We start from the raw sequence: 27749 nt of genomic DNA, 5'->3' as shown, positions 1-27749 counted from the left end.
TTGTTGAACTGCTGCACAAAGACGATGCTCCTTAATACCTATCGTTCCATGTGAGGGGTCAGGTTCCAATGTTTATTCTGGATAGCTTTACTAATGTCAATACCCCTTTAGTACAAGTTGGGGTTGTAGGGGCTAGAAAGTAATTCCGATGCCTCCTATCAGTTCCACTTTTAACACTTAGGTCCGAAAGAAGGAAAATAAAGCAGCAATGTAGTTCAAAATGAAATGTCAGGATGCGGCACATGAAATGGAACTCAGGCCAGGCTTGGATGCCGCTAGAGCAGGAAGACTTAAACAGTTCAATTTGACTTGTTGGGTTCTGATAGAGGTTTAGCTCTGACCATCTTAAAGACTTAAGAGATTTAACTTGTTAAAATCATGATTTGAATATGGGGTGAAATTTTGGGTAGCAGAAAACAAAGCACAGACAGGGCTGCGAATTAGAAAATGTTTTCATAGCCCAGCTTTGAGACCTGAACAACAATGTGTTATTTAAGATCATCTTTTTAAAATTTTAATGCTTTTCTCACTTCTTTTTCTATTCCAGTGGAGATTTTTCATTTTCTCTCTCCTTTTTAAAATTGAATTGTGATTTTGTATGATTCACAAATAAAAATCTTTTACTTGCTATTGTATGTATTTCTGAAGTTCAATAAATTCAATTAGTGCAACAACTTATATATAGTTAGACATTCCTTGATAACTTTGACCAACCTGAAGTGTCGATTGCAACCCCAAGTCACTTGATTGTATGTGAAGGCCTTCTGATGAAGCAAACTAACAGTATGATGCCTCACTCATTGGGCAACATATTGATAACGGGTGTTTCTATTGAAGTCCAACTACTATTCTATTTACAGACCATTTTTTATGTCACAAATTCTTTGTTTAAATTTCAGAAAGCTTCTAGTTTTATAAAAATAGACATTATATCCATAAGTAACCTCTTAAAATTTTCCCTATAGACATTATAATGCAACCAAAATATGCCACAATTCTCCTTTTTACCTATACCAAAAATCTTCAAGTTTTGTTTTGAATAACAAATCAAATTCATCTTTATGTTAATGATCCCATAACGCAGAGTGGATGAGCCTAGGTTCCTACCAACAATTATATTAAGGAATCAGCACAGCCTTGTGTCTATGTAAAATATAAATTCCCTCCGCATAATCACCTAGGTTTGAGTTTATTAAGCAATTTTGAAGGGGTTTCAACTTTTAATATCCCAGAGAAAATAATTTTTGGAATTTGAAGGAAAATATGCTATATGCTCAACCAAAATAAGATGTAATGAGCATGTGTTTCGAAACTGCCACTAAAACCTCAGTAATATCTTGTATGCTCCTAGTTAGTCTTCCGATTCTGTTTCATTTGCATGCCTTCATCCATGTTCTAACCTTGGTGGTGATGATTGCTATTCTTTGTCATTTTGCGTCTTAATTTTATGGTGATGGCAATTGTTTTATTTTTCAATATTCATCATTGATAAGCTTCTCTTCGTTTAGTGCTTAGCTTTCATTGCTAGTCCATCTTACGTATTGCTGTAATTTAAGGATTCATTGCTAGCTGTATGATGATTTACCTTTCCCAATGGATCGTAGAGTTTGCAGCCTTTATCGATTAGTTTTACTATCCTAAATTTCCCATTGTCTTCTATGCTGTATTGAATCATCTGTTTCAACTTAAATTCACATCTCAAATATTTACCACATTATCATTGATTAAAATACAAGCGTGTGCGATATATTTTGAGGAGAAATGCATTGTTATGTCATGTGACAGATTACTCAAGTCATTGCTTGAACTATGTCTTTCTTACATGATCCAATTCTAAAAGTGGGTAGTCTGTTGGGCAGCAACTTTCATCTGCTAATTCTAATGTGCAGTAAGGAAGGAGAATAATATCTATGCTGACTTGTGCTTCATGCAGGAGTCAAATTTTACTGCCGCAACTGTGGTGAAGAGGGCCATCGAAGTCATTATTGTCCATCTTTAAAGGATAAAATTGGGCCGATGCGGTATAAATGCAGGAGATGTGGAAAGACTGGTCACAATCGTACAACTTGCAAACAAAAAAGAAAGCATAAAAGCCATGGTAGAACATATAATTGTAGTGTTTGTGGACAAGGTGGCCACAACAGCAAGACATGTCCTCAAAAGGACCAAGCAAAAGGTTTCAGTAGCAAACATCTGAATCAAGAGTTGCTAAATAGTGTAAATATTATTAAACGTCAAACCATTAAGTGCAGCATTTGTTGTGAACGGGGTCATAATGCTCGAAGCTGCTCCCGTCGGGTGAAGCTTCAAAATACAAAAGCCAAAACAAATTTGTTAAAATGACTTTAATATAATCTTGTAATAAGCATTTCGATTATTTGTCATGTTGTCTAAGTTCTATTAATAACCTTTTAACTCCATCACCTTTGGTTTTGATTTTTTTTTTTTGGAAAAACATGGAAAATTTGATTCATTAATGTGGCTTTGCACTTCACATTTTATACCATATCAAACTATTCTATATGTTGATAAAAATAAATAATTCTAGTGAACACTAAAAATTTTCAAAATAGATTGGCTCTTGATTTTATATCATGCAATTCATTTGTTTTCAACATTTTATAAAATGAGTTATATTGTAAAGGATCGACAACTTTTTAAGATTTAGTTGAAATTGGAAATAGAGCCAGTGATTGAAATATATGATAAAAAGTTGTAATAAGTTATATAATCAATACATGCACAAAGACGTGATGTAGATTCAAATTAACTAATTTTTAGACTGGAAAAGGGGATTTCAAGTTGAGAAATGCCTCAAAATTATATTTTTAGGTATCCTTATTTCCTCGTCCATATGCGTGGGCACAAATGTTGTGTTCTTTCAAAAAGTATATGCATCTAGATTTGTTTAATGTGTCTTGGAGGAAGTAGCTATTTACTATTTGGACCTAGGTACTTTCCCAAACACATTATTATGTTTTCACTAAATTATCTATGGTCCCAACTCTATGACATTTCTCCCAATAGGTCCATGTTGCTAAGTTAACTATAAATCAAATGTCTTGGTTAAAAGGGTCTAAGCCTCTAGTAGATTGACTCTTCAGTGAAAATGTCACAATTTTAAGAGTGCATGGCTTTACAAAGGAACCCTTTACATTGTTGTAGCATTATAAATTGTATCCCTGTGCAATTTCTTGCTCAATTGTGACCTATTTTGACATTCTTGACCTTCCATACATTATTGTTTGATCTAACTCAATTTCACATTTAATTTTGGCATATCCTCTATAGCTTAGACCTTAGGTCCTAATTTGAGCCTACATTGGGCTGAGCAAGTCACCTAGGGTGTCTTGCTTCCCAATGTCTGAACCCAAATTTTAACCTTAATGGTTAGCTTGTTTGAGGAAGAATTCTAAATTTGTGTCGGCTTGCCCCAAAATTAATACTCTAAAATGCTTGATGAGGAATAAAACAAAGCTTTCATCCCTCATTTTGAGAGGACATCCAATCCATCAATTTAATTGAAACCCACTCTACTACAATTTTTCTGTCAAGCATTCAAGAGCAAGTGATCAGTAATCAAAAGCATTGGAGATGAGTAATTTTTAGATATATAGCCTTCATAATGGAAATCAAGATTCTCTCTTCCTAAATTCAACCTAGCATGATCAACATCAATAGCTTCATGAGTATTTCAACACAAAGAAGGCCTATCAAGGTATAATTATTGTATTTTTTGATCTAGCCTCTAATACATGCTGACAATTCCTTTTCAAGTTATATTTCTATTTCAAGATTTAATTCCTAAATGAAGGTTTGAATTATGAAAATCCTTCTTTTTGCAACATTTTCCTTCTTTTTTGTTTGTAAGAAAAAGCTATAGATTGAAAATTCAAAGATCTACATTTATAGTTTATTTCTTATGAAAGTGCAAGAGTAGATCACCCCAACCAATTGGTCCTGTTAGCAAGCCTCTTCAGCCAACTTGCTTCCTCCACTTTTTTGCAAAATTTAGATTTTAGGTTAGTTACTATCTGTACTCTTTAGATATTCTACTAGAATTTGTCTTTCTATGTTCTATTTGCATGTACATGTTGAAAGTCATGTTTTTTTACTTATGTTGACCTAGCTTCTTCATCCATCTTCCATAATTGCATAGTCATCTTCCACTCCCCATGTAGGATTACTAAATTCATGTTCCACCCTCGAATCCTTGAGCCGAGTGAATCATTTTCTTCCTGAAGTCAACTAAATAATAAACATGCCCAAGCTCTCTACTTGACCCATACAAGCTAGTAAACCCTATTTCCCCACATTACAGTTTCCCTCTTATATAACAAATAAAATCCTAGCCCTAGAAGTTTCTAAGCTATTTTGAATAATTGATAATAGTACCAGGGCATGAAGAGGTCACCGAACAGTCTATAAGGCCCAAATTGCATAAAGGAGAGTCATTTTGGAGAAGACAGAGACAGAAGTGGTACTTTCTTCTAAATTAGCGTTTTTGGGTCTTTATTTATTTTTTAAATTTTTGTAAGCATGACCTAGACAATTGTTTGGCTAGAATGGCTATCACTATCACTCACTCCCCATGACCATATGTGCAATCAAGGAGGAATCCAACTAAATTGTTGCAAGACATTTATATGGATTTATCTTGTAAGCATGCAATATCTAAGCTGAAATGACTAGGATTTTTATGATTTTAAAGCATAAGCCAACCCACCATAGAAGATGCTCCCTTCATTGAAAATATTTTACAAAGAAATAATTGGAGTGATTAAAAAATGATTTCTTTTTAGATATATAGGTAGGAAGTGAAAGACTTGTACTTTTCTTACAACTCCAATCTAAATTACTCTAAGTTAAAAGAAGAATGAGAGGATGTTCATCCAAGATCATTTGAGTAAGAAAATACTTCACAAAGAAATAATTGGAGTGATAAAAAAATGATTTCTTTTTGATAAATAGGTAGGAAGTGAAAGACTTGTACTCTTCTTATAACTCCAACCTAAGTTACTCTAAGACAAAAGAAGAACGAGAGGGTGTTCATCCAAGATCATTTGAGTAAGAAGTCCTAACTCTTGGTCAAGAAAAATAGAAGAGACAACAAGAGGGAAGATTGATATCAGTCTAGTTACGTCAACAAACAACCAAAGTATACCGGACTATTAAACACTAATAGATTCAGAGTGTAAAAAGAAAGGCTTCATCACACATATTCCCTCAATTCTCCTTGGCTCCAAGAGAAAATATATTGTCAATAGTGCCTCACAAGAAGGATAGAAGAGGACCAAAGCTACTCTTGCAACATGAATCAAAGTTGAAGTAACATCATGCCATCATTTGTATCTAAGATTTGATTGTTCCAAATGTGGTTTATTAGGTAAGTTTCTATCCCCCTCTTCTCTCTTCATAGTCTTTGATTAGTTCTGTCCATTGTCATTTTGTATTAGACTCGACAATTATCTCCTCACCAATCACATTGGCCTATCTTTGGACAATTCTCCCATATCCCCAACACAAAACTCTATAGATATTTCAATGGAAGTGCAAACACCCTAAGTGTTAATGGTAACCTTTGGAGCAACACCTATGTTATTCCCTAGAAATGCATCAACTGCATTGGTTTCCTCAATTACTCCATTTTTAGGACACCCATTTTCCATCATATGTCATCCTTTTCGTAATGACCCAAAGTCTTTCAAAGTCCATTCCTCCTAGGTCACATATAGAGGTGTCCATGGTTTGTATCTATTTTGGCCTAGCTATTAGTGCTCCTTTTGGTGGACAATATATCTCAATCTCCTTATTACACCAAGAGGTGTTCTATACAATGTGAGCACAAATCCAAATCCAAGCACAAGAATATGCTAAAATGGATTCCTTGTCAATAAAAAAGAACAGAGAGCAATTACAAACTTTTAAATTATTTAATCATAAACTAAAAAAGCATTCCCGAAATAACAGCTGGCCTCAATAATAGGAAGCCAAATGGAGGCTGAAAGATAGGGCCAAAAAATAGGATTAGAAAAATAGAGCTTGAAAAAATAGGCCCCAAAAAAAATAGGGCCCAAAAAATACTCCAAAAAATAGGATCCAGAAAATAGAACTTGTAAAAATAGGGCTGAAAAAATAGGGCTGAAATAATTTCTTAAAAAAATTAAATATGTTTTTTTAGTTAATTAAATATATTTTTGCAAGCACATTCGTGCTTATTTTTTGTAGGGAGTGGAGGAATTTGAAACAAATTTATGGAATGTAAAGAGACACCCATTGGGGGAAATGAGGAGGCTCTCAAAAGTTATAAAACAAAGGTTCCTCATTTCATTTTCATTGTGTTTTTGTAGGGAGGAAGAGGTGGAGATTATTAGAAGAGGAGATTGGAGTTTTTGAAGAGTAGATTGAAGTTTTGGAATTTTTTTTTGCAGGTGAGATTTTTATTTTTATTTTTATATTTTAATGTAGTTTTACATTTAGATTAAGATTTAGTAATGAATTTAGATTTAGATGTAGATTTAGTTGCAAAATTAGTTATAATATTCTATTTTGATTTAGTTTTCAATTTCAATTAGTATCATTTAAATATAGAATTACATTCAAAATTGTTTAGAAATAATAGTTTAGCCTTGCATATTTGATATAGATTTAGAATCGTATTCAAAATGCATTTGATTTATTTATTTGACAATACTTTTCATTTGCATGTTTTGAATATGCATGTTTCAAATTAGTTTTAGGTTTGCATGTTCTATATTAGTTTTAAATTTGCATATTTCAAAATAATTTTTGTTTGCATATTTTAGATTTGTATGTTTCACAATACTTTTACATTTGCATTTTTCAAAATATTTATATTTTCATGTTTCATAATTAAATTTTATCATTAATATGGATGTAAATGGCACCATATCAATGAAATTTTTATTTTATTATAGTTAATGATTTATTTAAATTAGACGAATCATATATTTAGTTTATATTTTTTCATATTCTAAATATGTTAATTATGTAATTTATTTAAGTACACACACACACACACACACACACACACACACAGGTATAATACATACATACATACATATACATATATGTATATTTGTGTGTGTGTGTGTGTGTGTGTGTGTGATGTTTGAAAAGTGGAAGGTAATGTGACCATATTTTAAACATTACAATCTAAATGTTTCATTTAAAATAGATTTAATTTTTATTTATTTTATTTTGAACATTATTCATTTGAAAGAATTTATGATAATTGCTAATAGTTTTTTATTTTGATTATATTTATATGTTGATGTTTGTTTATAAGTTCACAGGTTACAATTTGATTATGGATGTCTCAAACAGATAATTAGACATTATTGATACTATCTTGACTACTTCAATGACCTCAAATGATTTCTTAAAGATTGAGTTTGATAAATGTGTACAAATAATTAAATAGTTGTGCACAACTATAATTAAATTTGTGGAGAACACAATTTTTTCAATTAACTATGTTGAGGATATAGAAATAATGTAGATGAAAGACGCACAATTTTTTTTTTTGTGTAACACATTTACAAAAGTGGATGGGTTTCCCTCAATGATGAAAGAAGTGTTTTGTTATCATTGTTCAAATAAGGGTCACAATACAATCCTAAACATTGAAGAATGTGTCATTTATTTACAACATTACAATGAAATGTTTTGTATATAGTTCATTCTTGTCCCAGTTTCATACTTTTACTTCTTCTAATTAGTTGTATTGTGAGTTTTGTTTCCCAATAGTTCTATGTAATGTTCATGAAGAAGAGAACAAGAAAAAGTAAATTTATTTTTGCAAAGTATGTCTTCAATGGATGTGGCTACTAAATATGTTAATTTAAAAAAGAAAATCACAAGTCTACATAGATGTCCTTTATGATAGGCATATTTATTGATTACAATTCTTAATCACTGCAATAAAACTTGCATTACCATTATTAAAATCCAACAATATATAATGTTCTCAAATTATCATGTAGAAATGTTTTCCATAAAATTGATTCCTATATATTATTTCACACTTTTTACATCATCAAAATAGCTGTGTTGGGACTTATAATTCACCTTTCATGAACAAGATACAATTGAATTCTTTCTACTATTCAAGTCATGTGTAAAACCCATATCCAAATTTTGGCCGTAGTTCTACTCCAAATACTCCAACACTACACCTAAATCTCATACTACCCTTAACCATGTCCATTATTCTAGTGTAACATGTAATTTAGTAACCCTAACCATAACACTAAGTGTCATATAGATGAAATTGTAAACCTTGGATCCTAACTCTATATGTGATTGTACTAAACATTTAGTAAATTATATACCTACCCTTAACACTATATGTACTACTAACGAGAAATGATATTAAATTTTTAATAGGGGGAATATATGTATATTTGATTGGTAAATGACCAAGGCCTTGATAATTTTTATTAATAAAAAATTATTTACAATAGCGTACCACTGTTCAAATGGGCACTGGAAGGAAAGAACGGGGAAGAAAACCTCCAATCTAGCCCAAGACCATAGTCCTTTATTGTTACATTATAAAAGGGGCATACCCTAATCAAATTATCAAAAATACTTATTATTATAGTAGAAAGATCTTATTACAAAAATAATAATTCTAATTATAGCTGAGACCTCATTGAGGATCATTCCATCCACTTCTCTTTGCGTCCTACCATTGAAGATAAATAAGCTCACCTTGCCTAGCTATCTTGTCAAACAAATCGGTTAGTAATAATACTACAATCATCTATAGCACCTGGAATCTATCTTGAACCAAATAAATAATTACTCATACCTTTTAAATTAACATTGCCGATTTTTCATTATGGTTGTAATCCCTTCTTTCATAATCTAGAAACTTATCAATAAGATTGTTAGAATTTAAACCCTTTCAGATAATTATATTTAAATTGTGATTGCGGAAACACTAACCTGAGGCTTATTTAAATTACTATACGTAATTGTAATACTGAGATTGAGAAGCAGAAAACATTATCCTAATTTATACCTAAAATACTATGCAATATAGTATTATGATCTAAATTCAGAACCTAAAGTGATCAAAACTGAAACTGAATTCTAGCTACCTCAAATGAAACTCATTTCATACTCGATCTACCTAACAAAATCAACTAACCTCTTGGTCCAAAAAAAAGGATGTCAATAGAAAACCTAGGCTAGATGAAATTAAACATCATTACCAACATAAATCTTAAAAATTTCTTCTTTGCCTAGCCTACTAATCTCAAATAAGAAAGATGAAATAAAATGAAACTGAGAACCAAATCCTCGAGTCTTAAGAAAGATGAAATAAAATGAAACTGAGAACCAAATCCTCGAGTCTTTTACATTAGGGTTTCAAATGCAGAGAGCCCCATTGAATACAATTAATAATCCAGTCTAAAGCTAGAAATCCTAGAGAAGAAATACAAATCTGCGAGAAAAGACACAAAGAGCCATATCTATGATGACTAAAATATATATGCAATTCTTAATACATTTAAGATCTTGGTTACCATAAACACAGACAACCATTTCAATAATAATTAGAACATATATGCAATTCTTAATACATTTGAGATCCTAAGAACCATATCACAGACTTAGACCCATCAAGGAGAGGAATATTTGTGCTAATATTTTAAACTATTCATACTGAGCATAAGTATACATTGTTCCACGTCTGTTGACAATATACCACTGTTGATCTTTAAACTGTTTTCACTAAACAAAAACCCTTGGATAAAGTATCCAAGACTTATCTTTTGTAGTAGGATTAAAAGATACAAAAACATATGACCCATATACATACTTAAATATCAAACCATCCTTCAAAATGCAACCATTTAAGAGGGACGGTGAGCCAAAAATCTAACATCAACAAAGTATATATCCGAATGTGAAACAGAACCAAAAACCACACTACATTTACTTTTTCCAAAAGACCATGATTACTTTTGAAATATCATTCAGAGATTCTAACCAGAAACGTGATAGAAATTCAAACGATGACTTGTCCTTGCTGGACTTCTTGATGTTGGGGGTACATAAATCTACCAAATTCAGATTCTCAAAACTTACTCTCAGGTGAATATATGCTTTGAACAGACCAAGACAATTGCTTAACCATGCGTTATCCATACCTATCGTGATCTTTCTCCACCTAAGCAAGAAGTGAAAACAAGACTCCATGTTAGGCTAGACCAAATTGAAAGCAACATAATCCCTAATAATTAATGTTGGCCTCCTGGGGATATTAACCACTACCAAACTTCCTGGAGGATGATTCTGGTTTTCATCCAGGCTCATGATAACTTCAATGATACCTTGACACCAGGTGGAGTCAAATAAGTTTAAGCAGAGCCTTACCATAGCCCAATTGGAGATTCCAACTTTGGCCATGCATCTAATAAAAATGCCAGTTATATCGCTATTTGTCCTCCAAGTACACTCATAATCAAAAAATCCTTCTCTAATTTCTCTGCTAACCGCAATCCTGGTCATTCCATCAACTCTTCTTGGGATGTGATTCCAACTTTCAGGTTAAATATTACCTTGAAAGGCCATGGTGTGAGCTTCAACATAATGAAATGCACAAATGTTCATATCCATCGTCGAGAAGGCTAGACTGAATGAAAAAATCCAAATGTTGTGAGATAGATGGATAAAATGATAATGCGAAGACTTTGGAAGCTTCACAAGTGACCTGCACTCACTTCGATGCTTGACATCACTGTGAAATAATTGGACAAACACTCTACAAAAGACTCAACCTTCAATAGAAGAAACAAAACCTAAGTACCATCTAAGCCTCATAATGAGATGTTACTCCAAAGCTACTAAACATGATAAGAGGGGTCCCCCAATTTCATTAGGGTGTCATGGTGTATAATGATAGTTTAAAGCAGCTAATCCCTAGTCACCCGTCTACTTTAATAACTGAAATAGATAAAAAAGATAAAGGGAATAATAGGTAATTATTGCTTTCTATAAATCTGTCCTATCTATGGATACCTAAACTAACTATTTTTATTCATTAGAAAGAGATACCAAAAACTACTAAACAATAAGTGAGACATAAATCTAACATAAATATTGGAGTGATGAAAATCATAGATCACTTTTGAATAACAAGAAGTTAGCACCATCCGCTCCTTTGTTTGCCAAAGATCAACCTTCTAATTACCTTCTCTAAAAATATGACAAATCCTTGTTTCTTCAAATCTGTCCAAAACACCAATAACTTCTTCTAACTTGGAATTAAGAACCCAATTTGGAGTAACTCTGTTCCTTATTGCATTTAATACAATCTGAGAGTCACCTTCAACTACAATGTTTGATAATCCTAAAAATTGACAAAGCTTCAGACCTTCTTCAAGTGCTTTGAGCTTTGCCAAGCTATTAGATGTAGGGCTAATAGATTTGGCTTTTTTAGCAATCCAATGACCTATGTGATCATTGATGATGCAACCAATTCCTCCAATCCCTGGATTTCCTCTAGCTGCTAAGTCAAAGTTAAGCTTAAACCATTCCTGAGAGGGGGGGGGGAGTCCATTTGCACTTTTCCCTAGCCTCCTTGCTATATTTCAAGTAGACATGAGGAGGATTGATTAGATCATGCCATACCTTCTTGATTTGGCTGTCCTAGAAAGAAAATGATCCTTCTACTATTCTCAATTTCCTGAGATGGGTGTTAGCTATTTCCACTATGCTAGGTTATATTTTATGGATTAACTCTATTGAGTTCAACTCTGAACCACAAAAAATTCTTCTAGTCCTTTCTTTCCAGATCTCCCACAAAAGAACGGAAGGGAAAATATTCCAAAGTTTACTGTAGATGCTCTTACAGAGATTTGTGGGCCATCCTGTGAGCAAGTCAGAAAAAGATCTGAGAAACAGAGAAGACCATCCTAGACTCTGTCTCAACCAATCCCAACAAACTTGTGAGTAAAGACAATTGTAGAGAAGGTGGTCCACATTTTCACTATCATACTTACAAAGTACACACCTCAAAGGACCTTCAAAACCTAACTTATGAATTCTATCTACTATTACAATCCTATTTTGAGATGCCAACCATAAGAAGAATCTTGCCTTTGGCATGCATACATGGTCCCAACAAAGTTTAAGTGGGATTTCCACTTCCTCCTATCTTTTTGAGTTAATCAATGCTTTGTATCCAATTTTCACATTATACTTACCATCATTTGATGCTGCCCAAATGAACTTGTCTTTCCTCTCAAGTTGCTTGACTTTCCTAACCTGAATAATTTTTTCATACGCCTTTATAGCCACTAGGTCCATATCAATATCTTTTAGAGGTTTCCAAATCCATCCTGAATATTCTTCCAAAGTGACCTTAATTTTGTAATCACAGACTCTACTTTCCACAAATTAATTATTTTTTCTTTGAAGCCTCCTGGGATTAGACTGTTGTCTATTGGAGGGTGTCCATCCTAGGAGTTCTCCCAAAAAAGAGCTTCATCCCCTGTGCCAACATCCCAAGTGAGGTATTTTCTCACAAGGTTATGACATTTAACCATGAAATTCTAACTTTTTGACCCTTTAGGAAGGGATTTCATCATGAAAATTGAAATCGGGTCTTCTACCTTCAGGTATTTATTACACATAGTCTTGGCCCATTTATGCTCTCTTTTTGTATAGAGGTGCCATACTGATTTAGCTCCTAGAGCTTCATTTTGCCATTGTAGATTTTTTAATACCTAAACCTCCGCACTTCTTAGGTTTGCAAATGTTGTCCCATTTTATGAGGGCCAATTTTTTGGATTCCTCACAATCATTCCATAAGAAGTTTTTGAGATTAGATTCTATCTTATGAAGAAGAGTCTTGGGAAGAGAAAGATAGGATAACAGGTACATATGGATGGTTGATAACATCAATCTGATCTTGGTGCTCTGACCAGCTTTCATGAGCCACTTGTCTTTCCAACAACCAATCATGGCTTCTAATTTCTCCATTGTGTTATACCAAACCTTTCTTGACTTCACCCATTTCTCTAACTCAATGCCAAGACACTTGCATAGGAAAGAACCTTTTTGGTATCCCATAATGTGGAATATCTATTTTTCCACCTTAGGATCTGTATTCATGAAATATATTTCCAATTTTGAGACATTCACTTTTTGACTAGATGCATTCATGTATTTATCTATAATAGATTTTAGACCCTTTGCTTCTTTTGCTGAACTTTCACCCGACAGAATTGTGTCCTCTGCATATTGCTGATGAGTAATATAAGGGATATTCCTAGTGATAGTGATACCTTTAATATCCCGATCATTATAATCCCTATTTAGCAATCTTCTAAAGGTTTCAGCCATAATAATGTATAAAAAGGGTGACAAGGGATCACCTTGTCTAATGCCCTAGCCTTCAGGGGACCTGTTGACAAGAACTGAAATTTTAGTGATGGAGATGCATTTGTAAATAAGATTGATCCATTGATGTGAAAAGCCAAATGCTTCAAGCGTTTTATAGAGAAATCACCAATCCACCATATTGTAGGCTTTTTGTATGTCAATCTTCATGAACATACCTGCCTCTTTATTTTTTTGGGCCAAGTGAATAGTTTCTTGAATGATAGGAATGCCATCTAGAATAGACCTACCTGGAACGAAACCTATTTGTTCCTCGAAAATGATCTTTGAAAGGATTAACTTGAGCCTATTGGCTAATATCTTAGAAATTTTTTTGTAGATGGTGTTGCAAAGCGTGATAGGCCTAAAGTCTCTTGGAAGCTCCAGTCTTGATTTTTTTGGAATCAACGCGAGAAATGAATGATTAATTTCTGATAGTAGGGATTCTCCTTTGCTCGAGGCTTCAATGGCATTCCAAAGATCTATGCCAATGATGTCCCAACATTTCTAATAGAAAAATGCTTGAAAACCATATGGACCTAGTGATTTGTTAGGGTTCATGTTAAAAATGATCATTCTGACTTCTTCTAGTGTGATTGGTTTATTTAATGCTTTATTATCCTTTGTTGTAACCAATTTAGATATAACTCCCAATAGATTGTTTTGAGCCTCTTGGTTTGATCCTTTAAAGTTATTTAATGTTTTTTGAAAATGATCCACAAAGAATTCTGAGATCTTGTTTGGTTTATCTGTTGAAATCCCCAATTGATTTCTAATGCTCATTATTTTGCTATTAGCTCTATTATACAGAGTTGAGTTGTGGAAGAATTTAGTATTCTGATCTCCCTCTTCTAGCCATCTTTCTCGAGACTTTTGTCTCCAAAATATTTCCTATTTAGAGAGTAAATCCTCTTGTTTGACAAGTAGTTCTTTTTCTAAAAGATAACTATCATTATTCATTCTGTTGTCAGTTAGGTTTGCACCCTTGTCCAAGGCCTATGCACGAGGACAACCTAGTGAAACATGGAAACAACCTCCAAGCTGTGGGACTTGAACTGCGAGGTTGAGTCTCCGGAGAAGGTTGGCTTCCTCTTACTATCAGGGCACACCTATCTACTCTTGGAGAGGGAAAGGGAGAAGAAGAGCATGAAAGAAAATCTACCTAGTCTAATCTAAGGAGGTGATGCACCAAGATAGAGTGTTCAGACTCATTTCTCACTGTATATGCACTACAAAACCAAGATAACATTAAAAAGACATACACACCTAGACTTATGTCAATCAATAACCACATACAGATCAGGAAACCAAACTGAATAACACAAGGAAAAGGATTTCACTTATATATTATCCAGTAGGCCAAAAATAGATATAGTATGCCAGTCACAGATCTCAACAATACAACAATGAGAGGCAAGATGGATGCACATACACATTGATGGCTGAAGGAGATGATACAGAATTTTATACAGCTCAGAGACAAAAGGAATTTTACACTGGAGACCTGCGAGTAGTAGCAGAGAAATCAGAAGAGGAGTACCCTAAGAAAAGATCACAAAAATGCCTTTATAGTTCAGGCATAACTGAGGATTTTTTGCATTACATTTACTTCTCAACTACTGGCATTAACTTCTCAACCTGAAAATCCAATCAAAGATCTGTTGGTTTTGAGTACCAAAATCTAATATTCCTCTGAGAAAGAGCTTGGAGAAGACAGAACGGCACCAGAAAACATCCCCTACCATAGTAGATAGATCTGTAATGTTGGTAGAATGTCCTTGCACTTTGCATTTACTTCTAAGTCGGTGGCATTGATCACAGGATCAAAATCTCGTAGCAAAAAACCAGATTCATTATTTCTGGCTCATGAATCCACGAGGTCAAAGCAAGTCAAATAGTTCCTTATGCACCAGCTGGGCTACGCGGGCCAATCGCCTCTTTTCGTCCTGCCACCTGGGAAGTCCTCCATGGTTGACCTTCCGTCATTGAACTAATCGCGCCACCCTCGAACTATTATCTTTAACTAGGGCGATTACAAACCTGACCACGACATTAACTACCAGCCGCTAATCGTCAACCCTGGTCTGCTAGTGAGACACGTGTCAGCAAGATGCCATGTTGCTATGGTAAAGATAGCACAACTTCACCATAGCGAGACATCACCTTCCATTGATCTACCTTGATCTGACGATCGTGAAGACTCGTCATGCTCCGCGCTATCCTTACCCCGGGCCCATCATATCTGGTGCCACCTTAGCAACCGTACCACACCCGAATGACACCTCGCAATATATGACCGACGTACCCTATTGCAACTTGGTCCCACTGATCCACGTGGCGAAAGGGCACCATGTCGCAATGGTAAAGATCGCATAACTTCACCATGGCAACATGGCACCTTCCGTCGATTTTCCCTGATCCAACGACAAGCAAGATAGATACTGCCCCTGCCCCTTAGTGTATCAGTTAATGGGAACCGGCCATGTGCCAACCATCTGTGTTTCCTGCGCCTCCAAACTTGGACCCACTGGACACGTGTCATCAGGGCACCATCTCGCTAACGTAAATCTCATGCGACTTATCCATAGTGTGATGGTGCCTGCCATTGATCTCTGCAGATCCAACGGTGGAGAAGATAACCTTTTACTGCACTAGGCGCGTTGAAGATCTGGTCCCATGTGCTGACTGTATTCTAACCTGGCATACGTGGTTGTTCCCTGAAACGCCACCATGGTCTGACAAGGCACCAACCTGGAGGGTTCGTACTGCCTTGACCCTATTGAGGGACATGTGTCAGCTAGGCACTATGTTGCTAACAGAAAACTCATGAGTTTTCCATTGGCGCCATGGCACCTTGCCACTTTTTGAAACTTTTCGGCATGTGAAATTGACCGCCCGCCGCTAACTTTCCCGGTGATGCAACCTGCCCACCGTCAAACCTTTTCGTCGGGTGCTATGTCGCTATGCAAATTTTTTGGCCAACACACGATAGTGACATAGTGCCCATGGTGCCGTGGAACTTTTTTGACCCACCAAAACATCTTTCCTAGCCCATTGGACCCACCGGACACGTGTCATCAGGGTGCCATGTCGCGAACGTAAATCTTGTGTAGCTTTCAATGGCGAGATAGCGCCAACCGTAGATCCTCATCGGATCTGACGATTACGAACCTGCGGGCTGCAAAATATATCATAAGGCTTGGCATTAAAATAGTATTATCTTTGGGAATTAGCCGTTGGACGAGCCGAACGTTTGAAATTTGAACCTTTGGTAGGTGAACAAATGATAACATTTTTGGCAACACACAGGGGACAAAAGCCTGCTATGCGTATGACCAGTGGCCTCATGTATCCATTGGGCTATGGAGTCAAAAAAATTGGGTCTGTGCATAATGTGAAACCCTAACACTTCTGTGAGGAGATCAAAACATTGGAAACCTTAGCTCTGCAACTGCAACTAGAAACAAAAAAATAAACTTCCTCTATAACCTGAGACACCTCAAACTTTGCTACCTCACAGGGAGATGGCTGTGCTCGCGCACTTCTTGAAAAGAAAGAAACAATAGAAAAGAATCTAAACTACTTACGTACATGGATTCACAAATTTTCAGAAATAGGGCATCAGATAGATCCCATTGACTGGGATGGGCAAAATCTCTCAATTGGGCTGGCTTAGCTGGAATGCATTAGCTTGTTTGCAACTGGCAATCAAATATGGGCCACTCCATAGTGGGTCAAATTTGGAATGCCTTCCTGGTATTGCTCTGTCTGAATCCCACTTTAGAACTAAATCTCCTTCTCTAAAGGTTCTGACCCTAGCTTTCTTATCAAAACTCCATTTCATCAGCTGTTGATGTATCTCTAGGGTTTGCATAGCCTTATTTCTCTTTTCTTCTAGTTCAATCAGCTTTGCCATTCTTATTGATATGGAATTATCTTCAATCAATTCCAACTGATGAGCCAATTCCAAGAATGGGAATTCTAATGAAATTGGGAGTCTGGCCTCCCTACCATATACCAGCACAAAAGGTGAATTCCCAACAGATCTCTTGGGTGTTATCCTATCAGCCCACAGAGTAGTCCTTAATTTCTTATGCCAGACCCGTTGATTGTCTTCTATTTTCCTCTTCATGATTCTAATCAGATTCTTGTTGGAAGACTCAGCCAAACCATTACCTTGGGGAAAGCAATTAGATGATGTGCTCAGGTAGTTATTGTGATTCATTGCCCATGCAAAAATCTGGGTTCCAACAAAAGACCTAGCATTGTCCGAGATGATAGTAGAAGGAGCACCAAACCTAGATACAATTCCATCAAGGAATTCAACAACTGATGGTTCTATGGCATCCTTCAAGGCAACTATCTCTGTCCATCTAGTGAAATAATCAGTAGCAGCCAAAATTCATTTATGACCTGCACTAGATGGAGGATTAATGGGGCCTATAAAGTCCAACCCCCACTGAGTAAAGGGCTGATCTACATGAATAGGATGAAGGGGAAGAGCTGCAAGCCTCTATTTGCCTGAGAAGAAAGCACATTTCTCACATTTTCTCACATATCCATAACAATCATGGAAAAGGGATGGCCAATAATAACCAGTCCTCATGATCTTCATGGCAGTTCTTGCAGAGAAATGGCCACCATCAGGGCCATCATGAAGTTCCTTAACCATCCTCTCAGCCTGATCTTCTTCAATGCATCTCAATAGGGTCCCATTAAAATCCCTCTTGAATAGGATACCATCAATTACAACATAGGGAATGGACTGTAGTCTATATTGTCTTCTTTTAGCTCTGTCCAATCCCTGAGGGTATCCATCCCCTGATAAGAAGCTCTTCATATCATTTATCCAGCTCCTTGGACCATTACCATTTCCTTCCTCCTGCTGCTCTGTTATTACCATAGCAGCCTCTTCATCTGAATCCTAGCTTGATAACATCTCTTTACACAACCCCTTCCCTCTTACTAGCTTGGTAATCCGAATATCAACATCATATTCCATTACCCTAGTGATCCATCCAGCTCTCTTTTCACTGATATCTTTGCTTAACAGGAAATCCTTTACACTGGCATGGGGCACCAACAAATGGATCCTATTGTGGGATAAGAGGTGCTTGAATTTCTTCAAGGCTCTAATGACTGCAAGGGCTTGCTTCTCTACATAACTATACTTATCTTCATATTCCTTGAGCCCTTCACTGAAAAAGGCTATGGGCTGTTCCTCATCCTTGTCGTTTGTTTGAGTCAAGATGAAAGAGATACTTGACTCACCACCCAGAGTGTAGAGGATGAAATATTTCTCAAAATTTGGGTTCACGAGAGTAGGGGCTGAGGCTATGGCTATCTTGATCTCTTCAAAACTCTCCTTCCTTTCCTTGGTCCATGAGAAGACCATACCTTTCTTAAGCATAGCTGTAAGAGGTTTCACCATGGTAGCAAGATTAGGAATAAACCTTCTTACAAAATTTATTCTACCAAGGAAACTTTGCATCCCCTTCTTGTGTTTAGGAAGAGGAAGGGAAAGTATTGCCTTTGTTCTTTCTGGATCAATGGTTAGCCCACCCTTAGATACAATGTGTCCCAATAGTTTTCCTTGGCTTGTAGCAAAGACACACTTGGCTGGGTTGAGGGAGACCCCAAACTCTCTACATCTTAGAAATACCTTTCTTAGATGATCAAAATGATCTTCTACATTCTTTGAATATACAGTTATATCATCAAGGTATACTATGACAAATTTGTCAATTAATTTTTTGAAGGCCATCTCCATTGCCTTCTGAAATGTGGCACCTGCATTTTTTAGTCCAAATGGCATCTTTCAATAAGCATAGGTGCCCCATTTAGTAGTAAATGCTATTTTATGTCTATCAGATTCTTTATCCAGCACTTGATTATAACCAGAGAACCCATCAAGAAAAGAGAATCTCCTTGACCCACTGACTCTGGACAGGATTTGCTCCATGGAAGGGAGAGGATGGTGATCTTTAAGAGAAGCCTGATTAAGATCCCTAAAGTCCACACACAGTCTAATTTCTCCATTCTTCTTCCTTACAGGGACAAGGTTAGCTACCCATGATGAGTGTTTGATAGGAAATATTATATTAGCCTCTATTAACTTGGATAGTTCTTTTCTCATTAGGGGCTCAATCTTAGGATTCACTGGCCTCTGTTTTTGCCTTATTGGTTTGGCCTTATCAATTAAGTCTATGGTATGCGGAAACAAGCTAGGGTCAAACCCTTTCAAGTCATAATATGTCCAAGAAAATACATCATTAAATTCCTGACATAAATGAATGAAGTTTTCTTGCTCAGTTTCAGAACATACCTTCCTATATTCAGAGATTTTCCATCAGCAATTGTAACTGGGGCATAATCATCCTTTTCTGCAGCTAGATTCATTCCTTTGCCTCTTGTTTGATCATCAAGATTAAAGACACTCTCCAAGGTAATGAGACCCTTGGGAAACTTGTTAGAATTGAGATGAATGACCTGATCACCATACTGATCTTGCAGTCTTGATTGGTTTCTATCTGAGAATTCTGCCTCATTTTGCAAGAAACTCACAAGTTGCTCATCAAAATCAAACACCTGCCAATGAGTGTTGTTGTCAGGGATGGCAGGCCTCACTACCACCCTTATTTGTTGCTTCTTCTCTTCTTCAAGATACCCTGGTACATCATAAGCTGCACCCACTGCTGCAAGTCTATCAACATGTCTATTTTCTTTCCTAGGAATGCTCTGAATATTAAATGCATTGAAGCCCTCAAGAAAATCCCAAACTCTGTGTTTGTAAGACTTCAAAAAGCCATTTTTGGTGATATTCTAGTTTCTCACTTGGTTAACTACCAACTCACTATCCCCATATACTTTCAAGGCTTGAATTCCTCTCTTTTGGGCAAGTAAGAGACCTTGAATCAAAGATTCATACTCGGCCACATTATTGGTGCAACTAAATTGGAGTCTAAAGGAGAAGTAGTATCTTATTTGTGTAGGAGAGATCAACATAACACCAGCCCCTGATCCATTTCTATTCCTTGAGCCATCAAAGTACATACTCCATGTTCCATTTATATCATCATTAGTCCCAACAAGATTAGGAACTTGAGCATCTTTCTCTATTATGGAATATGTACTATGGTCTGTCTCAAGGTTCTCTAACATAGGCTCAAACTGATATGCATTTTCCCACTCATCCGAGAAGAAATTAGGAATCTCTGCTATGGAAGTGGCAGGCTCATTTACTATGTCACTTTCATCCATTTCTAGAATAGGGCAATTCATGTTGATGGGATTGGGGGTGTAAGATTCAGTGTGATTAAGGGCTTGAGGTTCTGTTCTAATTGAGGCATTGGCTCCATATCTAGTCTTAAATGACATATATGACCAATCAGCATATATGAATCCACCAATTTGAGCAGTGGAGTCTCTTGAAAGACAGATGGCAAAATAGGGCTTGACTTTAGCAACAGATATGTCTTGAATCACAGTGCAACCAGGGCATGCATGTAGGGCCATCTCCACATTCCTAAGGATACCTACAATTTTGACAGTACTACCATCTAATTGTAACACATCCCTAACAATGGGCTCATATTTCATTCCTAAAGCATCAACAACACACCTAGGCATTACTGAGCTACTAGCCCCTAAATCTATCATGCAATTGTGGAATAATTTGCCCTCTATAATCAGAGAAACATAGAATGGAGGAGGTCTAACCTTTTTATTTGTCTCCACATCCCTTGCTGGTTGTACTAGACTTGTGGCACTCTCCATGGTAGATGGCTGATCCTTGGGTTCAATCTTCTCCAATTCTTGCTGCAGCATCCTCTTCTGCATTGGTATGGTAGCAACAACATCCCACATAGAAATGTTCACATTGGTCTTCTTCATTTGCTCTACCACACTGAATGGTGTATTAGGAACTTTGGTAGAAACTTTGGGAGCTGCACTTATAAGAGGTTGAGATGGAGCAACATAAGGATCACTTGCATCTTTCTTTCTAGAATCTTGCTTTTGCTATTGTGAAGTACTTGTTTGTTCGTTTTATGCATGTGAATGAGGTGCAACACTTGAAGTTGAGGCCTGCTTAGGAGAAGGAGGGGAAACATGTTCCATAGCTCTCCTCTTACTTCTTGTGTTATGAGCAATGGAATCCTGGTTTACATTACAATGCTCCCCAATCGGATGATTCATGAAAGAGCAATCATCATGTCCTTGATTATATGTGGCCTCCTTGGGATGATCCTCCTTGTATGATTGCTTTGCTACAGGTTCTTGGTCAGTTAGGGCCAAATAAGATTCTGCCTTCTGGCACATGCAATAGGTATAAGAATAGTTGCAGGAAGGATAGAAATCTTGATCTTGTGACAAGATATTTTGAGGGACTATAGCTCTGTTATGATTTGAGCTTGAAGCAGAAGCATGACTATTTTGCCTACCCTGATCAAAAGAGCTATTTCACTAATTAGGAGGCCTACCACTATTTGGAGCTTGATATTGCAATTGGGGAGGCTTGCCAATTTGAGCTTGCTGCCTTTCTAAGGCCACCACCTTTGTTACTCATTTTTTGTATCATAGAAAAACTATCCCCTAATATCTTTCCTTGATCCTTCAACTCCCTCCCCTACTCTTGCAATTTTTTATCCAGGGTCTTCTCTCTCTTATCTATATTCAGCACTAGACCTCGGAGCATTTCTTTGAGTTCATCTATCCCATTTGAGGATGTGGAAGCTTGAGTGACTGGAGTAAGGGCTTGTGATTTAGAAGTTGTAGATAGAGGGGCTATTGCTGGTTGGTGGTTGGGAACATTAGGAAAGAAATGCATAGGGGGCCTTGGAGCCAACTTTCGTCCTTGTATAAGGATGTTCTCAGCTTTTATGGCTATCTCATAGGCATTAGGCAAGGTATCTCCTCCCATAGTTTGGATTGTAGTGGCAATATCACTGTTAAAAGCTCTAACGTAATGCAAGAAGGCATTAACAGGGATAGGTTTCACTGAAGTAGGTATTCTATCCCATGTCTTTTGAAATCTATAGTTAAAATCAGTCATACATTCATGGGGGGCCCTTTTAATAGTAGTCAACTGCTCTAAAAGTGACAGATGGTCACTTCTATCCTCAAAATGTTTGCATAGCCCTGCTCCTAGTGCATCCCAATCAGTTATAGAACCATGAGCTAAGCCTCTATACCATTGTAATGCTTTTCCTTTTAAGGATGAGGCTAGAAGTCTGACAGCACATCATCTTCTGTAATACCATGAATATTACAAACATTTGCTACTTCTTGGATATGCTCTAGAGGGGAGATGGAAGTTTCACCAGTAAAATTAGGTATACTTTTGAGTGCAGATACTGATATATCATGTCTTTGGGCTAACAATAGAGGACTTCCACCATTAAAGGTGGCAAAAGCATGAACTCTTGGTTGTGCCATGTACACAAGCATTTTATTGATGAGTGTTGATGGCAATCTAGGTTGAGTTCGAACAGTAGGAGGAGTAGAGACAGATCTTACAGGTATATTAACTGTTATTACACCCCTAACTGGTGATAATGAAGTTCTAGCCCTCCTTCTTCTAGGGTTTGAAAGAGAAAGCTCTTGATATTGAAATTTACCTCTAGAAGACGCCCTTGTTTCAGCTCTGTGCATGAATCACTACAACTTTGGCCTGGAACTAGATTTGTTGATGTTCAGAGTCGCCAAGTACTTTGAAGGATCAGCCTCTTAAAGGCTTGAATACTAAAGCCAACACTACCTCTTCAGCATTAATCTCTAAAACTCTTTCTTCTTAACACCAGTAGACTTTAAATTTGTTTGAAAAGTGTCCCGCTGGGCGTGCCAAAAATTGTTGTCACTTAGGTTTGCACCCTTGTCCAAGGCCTATGCGCGAGGACAACCTAGTGAAACATGGAAACAACCTCCAAGTTGTGGGGCTTGAACTGTGAGGTTGAGTCTCCGAAGAAGGCCGACTTCCTCTTACTATCAGGGCGCACCTATCTACTCTTGAAGAGGGAAAGGGAGAAGAAGAGCACAAAAGCAAATCTACCTAGTCTTATCTAAGGAGGTGATGCACCAAGATAGAGTGTTCAGACTCATTTCTTCCCGTATATGCACTACAAAACCAAGATAACATTCAAAAGACATACAGACCTAGACTTGTGTCAATCAATAACCACATATAGATCAGGAAACCAAACTGAATAGCACAAGGAAAAGGTTTCACTTATATATTATCCAGTAGGCCAAAAATAGATACAATATGCCAGTCACAGATCTCAACAATACACCAATGAGAGGCAAGATGGATGCACATACACATTGATGGCTGAAGGAGATGATACAGAATGTTATATAGCTCAGAGACAAAGAGAATTTTACATTGCAGACCTGCGAGCAGTAGCAGAGAAATCAGAAGAGGAGTCCCCTAAGAAAAGATCACAAAAATGCCTTTATTGTTCTGGCATAACTGAGGATTTTTTGCATTACATTTACTTCTCAACTACTAGCATTAACTTCTCACCCTAAAAATCCAATCAAAGATTTGCTGGTCTTGAGTACCAAAATCTGATATTTCTCTAAGAAAGAGCTTGGAGAAGATAGAACGGTGCCAGAAAACATCCCCTGGCATAGTAGATAGATTTTTAATGGTGGTAGAATGTCCTTGCACTTTGCATTTACTTCTGAGTCGGTGGCATTGATCACAGGATCAAAATCTCGCGGCAAAAAACCCAATTCATTATTTCTAGCTCATGAATTTGTGAGGTCAAAGCAAGTCAAACAGTTCCTTATGCACCAACTGGGCCACGCGGGCCAATCACCTCTTTTCATCTTGCCACCTAGGAAGTCCTCCATGGTTGACCTTTCGTCATTGAACTAACCGCGCCACCCTTGAACTGTTATCTTTAATTGCGGCGATTACAAACCTGACCATGACATTAACTGCCGGTCGCTAACCGTCAACCCTGGTCTACCAATGAGACACGTGTCAAGAAGACACTATGTCGCTATGGTAAAGATCACACAACTTCACCATAGTGAGACAACGCCTTCCATTGATTTGCCTTGATCTGACGATCGTGAAGACTCGTCATGCTCTGTGCTGTCTTTATCCTAGGCCCATAATATCTGGCGCCACCTCAGCAACCACACCACACTTGAATGACACTTGGCAATATCTGACCGACGTACCCTATTGCAACTTGGCCCCACTGATCCACGTGGCGAAAGGGCACCATGTCGCTATGGTAAAGATCATGCAACTTCACCATGGCGACATGGCGCCTTTCATTGATTTTTATTGATTTGACGAAAAGCAAGATAGATACTGCCCCCTGCCCCTCAGTGTATCAGTCAATGGGAACCGGCCACGTGCCAACAATCTGTATTTCTTGTGCCTCCAAACTTGGACCCACCAGACATGTTCCATCAGAGCGCCATCTCGCTAACCTAAATCTCATGCGGCTTATCCATAGCGCGATGGCACTTGCCATTGATCTCTATAGATTCAACGATGGAGAAGTTAACCTTTTACTACACTGGCCGCGTTGAAGATCTGGTCCCATGTGCTGACTGTATTTTAACCTGGCATACGTGGCTGTTCCCCAAAATGCCACCTTGGTCTGACAAGGCACCAACTTGGAGGGTTCGTATTGCCTTGACCCTACTGAGGGACACGTGTCAACCAGGTGCTATGTCGCTAACGAAAAACTCGTGAGTTTTCTGTTGGCGACATGGCACCTTGCCGCTTTTTGAAACTTTTTGGCCCATGAAACTGATTGCCCGACGCTAACTTTCCCGGTGACGCAACCTGCCCATCGTCAGACCTTTCCGTTGGGTGCTATGTCTCTATGCAGATTTTTCGGCCAACACACGACAGTGACATAGCGCCCACGGTGCCGTGGAATTTTTTTGACCCACCAAAACATGTAGCTCGACCTGTTGGACCCACCGGACATGTGTCATCAGGGTGCCATGTCGCGAATGTAAACTCGCGCAGCTTCCGATGGTGAGATAGCACCAATCGTAGATCCTCATCGGATCTGATGATTACGAACCTACGGGCCGCAAAATATATCATAAGGCTTGGCATTAAAATAGTATTATCTTTGGGAATTAGCCGTTGGATGAGTCGAACGTTTGAAATTTGAATCTTGGGTAGGTGAACAAATGATAACATTTCTGGCGACTCACAGGGGACACAAGCCTACTATGCGTATGACCAGTGGCCTCATGTATCGATTGGGCTATGGCATCAAAAAAATTGGGTCTATGCATAATGTGAAACCCTAACGCTTCTGTGAGGTGATCAAAATATTGGAAACCCTAGCTCTAGAACTGCAACTGGAAACAAAAACAAAACTTCCTCTGTAACCTAAGACACCTCAAACTTTGCTACCTCATAGGGAGATGGTTGTGTCCGCACACTTCTTGAAAAGCAGAAAACAATAGAAAAGAAACTAAACTACTTATGTACATGGATACACAAATTTTTAGAAATAGGGCTTCAGATAGATCCCATTGACTGGGATGGGCAAAATCTCTCCATTGGGCTGGCTTAGCTGGAATGCGTTAGCTTGTTTGCAACTGGCAATTAGATAGGGGCCACTCCATAGTGGGTCAAATTTGGAATGCCTTCCTAGTTTTGCTCTGTTTGAATCCCACTTTAGAACTAAATCTCCTTATCTAAAGGTTCTGACGCTAGCTTTCTTATCAAAACTCTTCATCTGCTGCTGATGTATCTCTAGGGTTTGCATAGCCTTATTTCTCTTTTCTTCTAGTTCAATCAGCTCTGCCATTCTTACTGACATGGCATTATCTTCAATCAATCCCAGCTGATGAGCCAACTCCAAGGATGGGAATTCCAATGAAATTGGGAGTTTGGCCTCTCTACCATATACTAGCACAAAAGGTGAATTCCCAACAGATCTCTTGGGTGTTATCCTATCAGCCCATAGAGTAGTCCTTAATTTCTTATGCCAGACCCGTTGATTGTCTTCTATTGTCCTCTTCATGATTCTAATCAAATTCTTGTTGGAAGACTCAGCCAAACCATTACCTTGGGGATTGTAATTTGATGATGTGCTTAGGTAGATATTGTGATTCATTGCCCATGCACAAATTTGGGTTCCAACAAAAGACCTAGCATGTTTCGAGATGATAGTAGAAGGAGCACCAAACCTAGATACAATTCCATCAAAGAATTCAACAACTGATGGTTCTGTGGCATCCTTCAAGGCAACTGCCTCTGTCCATCTAGTGAAGTAATCAGTAGCAGCCAAAATCCATTTATGACCTGCACTAGATGGAGGATTAATGGGGCCTATAAAATCCAACCCCCACTGAGTAAAGGGTTGATCCACCTGAATAGGATGAAGGGGAAGAGCTGCAAGCCTCTGTTTGCCTGAGAAGAAAGAACATTTCTCACATTTTCTCACATGTCCATAACAATCATGGAACAGGGATGGCCAATAATAACCAGCCCTCATGATCTTCATGGCAGTTGTTCTTGCAGAGAAATGGCCACCATCAAGGTGATCATGAAGTTCCTTAACCATCCTCTTAGCCTGATCTTCTTCAATGCATCTCAACAGGGTCCCATTAAAATCCCTCCTGAATAGGATACCATCAATTAAAACATAGGGAATGGACTACAGTCTATATTGTCTTCTTTTAACTCTGTCCAATCTCTGAGGATATCCATCCCCTAATAAGAAGCTCTTCATATCATTTATCCAGCTCCTTGGACCATTACCATTTCCTTCCTCCTGCTGCTCTGTTATTACCATAGCAGCCTCTTCATCTGAATCCTAGCTTGATAACATCTCTTTGCACAACCCCTTCCCTCTTACCAGCTTGGTAATCCGAATATCAACATCATATTCCATTACGCTAGTGATCCATCCAGCTCTCTTTTCACTGATATCTTTGCTTAATAGGAAATCCTCTACACTGGCATGGGGCACCAACAAATGGATCCTATTGTGGGATAAGAGGTGCTTGAATTTCTTCAAGGCTCTGATGACTGCAAGGGCTTGCTTCTCTACATAACTGAACTTATCTTCATATTCCTTGAGCCCTTCACTGAAAATTGCTATGGGCTATTCCTCATCCTTGTCGTTTTTTTGAGTCAAGACGACAGAGATACTTGACTCAGCACCCAGAGTGTAGAGGATGAAATATTTCTCAAAATTTGGGTTCATGAGAGTAGGGGCTGAGGCTATGGCTGTCTTGATCTCTTCAAAACTCTCCTTCCTTTCCTTGGTCCATGAGAAGACCATACCTTTCTTAAGCATAGCTATAAGAGGTTTCACCATGGTAGAAAGATTAGG

At 37.5% G+C, this 27749-nt stretch overlaps 1 protein-coding gene across 5 annotated transcripts in view; it reads left to right on the top strand.

Annotated features, from left to right (window-relative positions):
• The window catches only part of LOC149567487 (zinc knuckle (CCHC-type) family protein), a 188218-nt gene extending 181800 nt beyond the window's left edge, over window positions 1–6418 (top strand). For 4 of the 5 annotated variants that reach the window (XM_089817489.1, XM_089817485.1, XM_089817488.1 and 1 more), the window contains one exon: window positions 1934–2384. In XM_089817489.1, coding sequence (XP_089673615.1) covers window positions 1934–1999 — 66 coding nt within the window. In that variant the 3' untranslated portion in view covers window positions 2000–2384. Of the gene's footprint in view, window positions 1–1933; window positions 2385–6350 lie in introns of those variants that run through there. The other variant, XM_089817487.1, reaches the window with a different exon arrangement.
• The last annotated feature ends 21331 nt before the right edge of the window (window positions 6419–27749 follow it).

Source organism: Cupressus sempervirens, chromosome 3 (genome assembly GCF_028749045.1).
Source record: "Cupressus sempervirens isolate cs-2001-9-10 chromosome 3, ASM2874904v1, whole genome shotgun sequence".
Lineage (NCBI taxonomy): Eukaryota > Viridiplantae > Streptophyta > Pinopsida > Cupressales > Cupressaceae > Cupressus > Cupressus sempervirens.
Note: the sequence above shows the minus strand (reverse complement) of the source record. Positions and strands in the feature narration are given on the sequence as shown.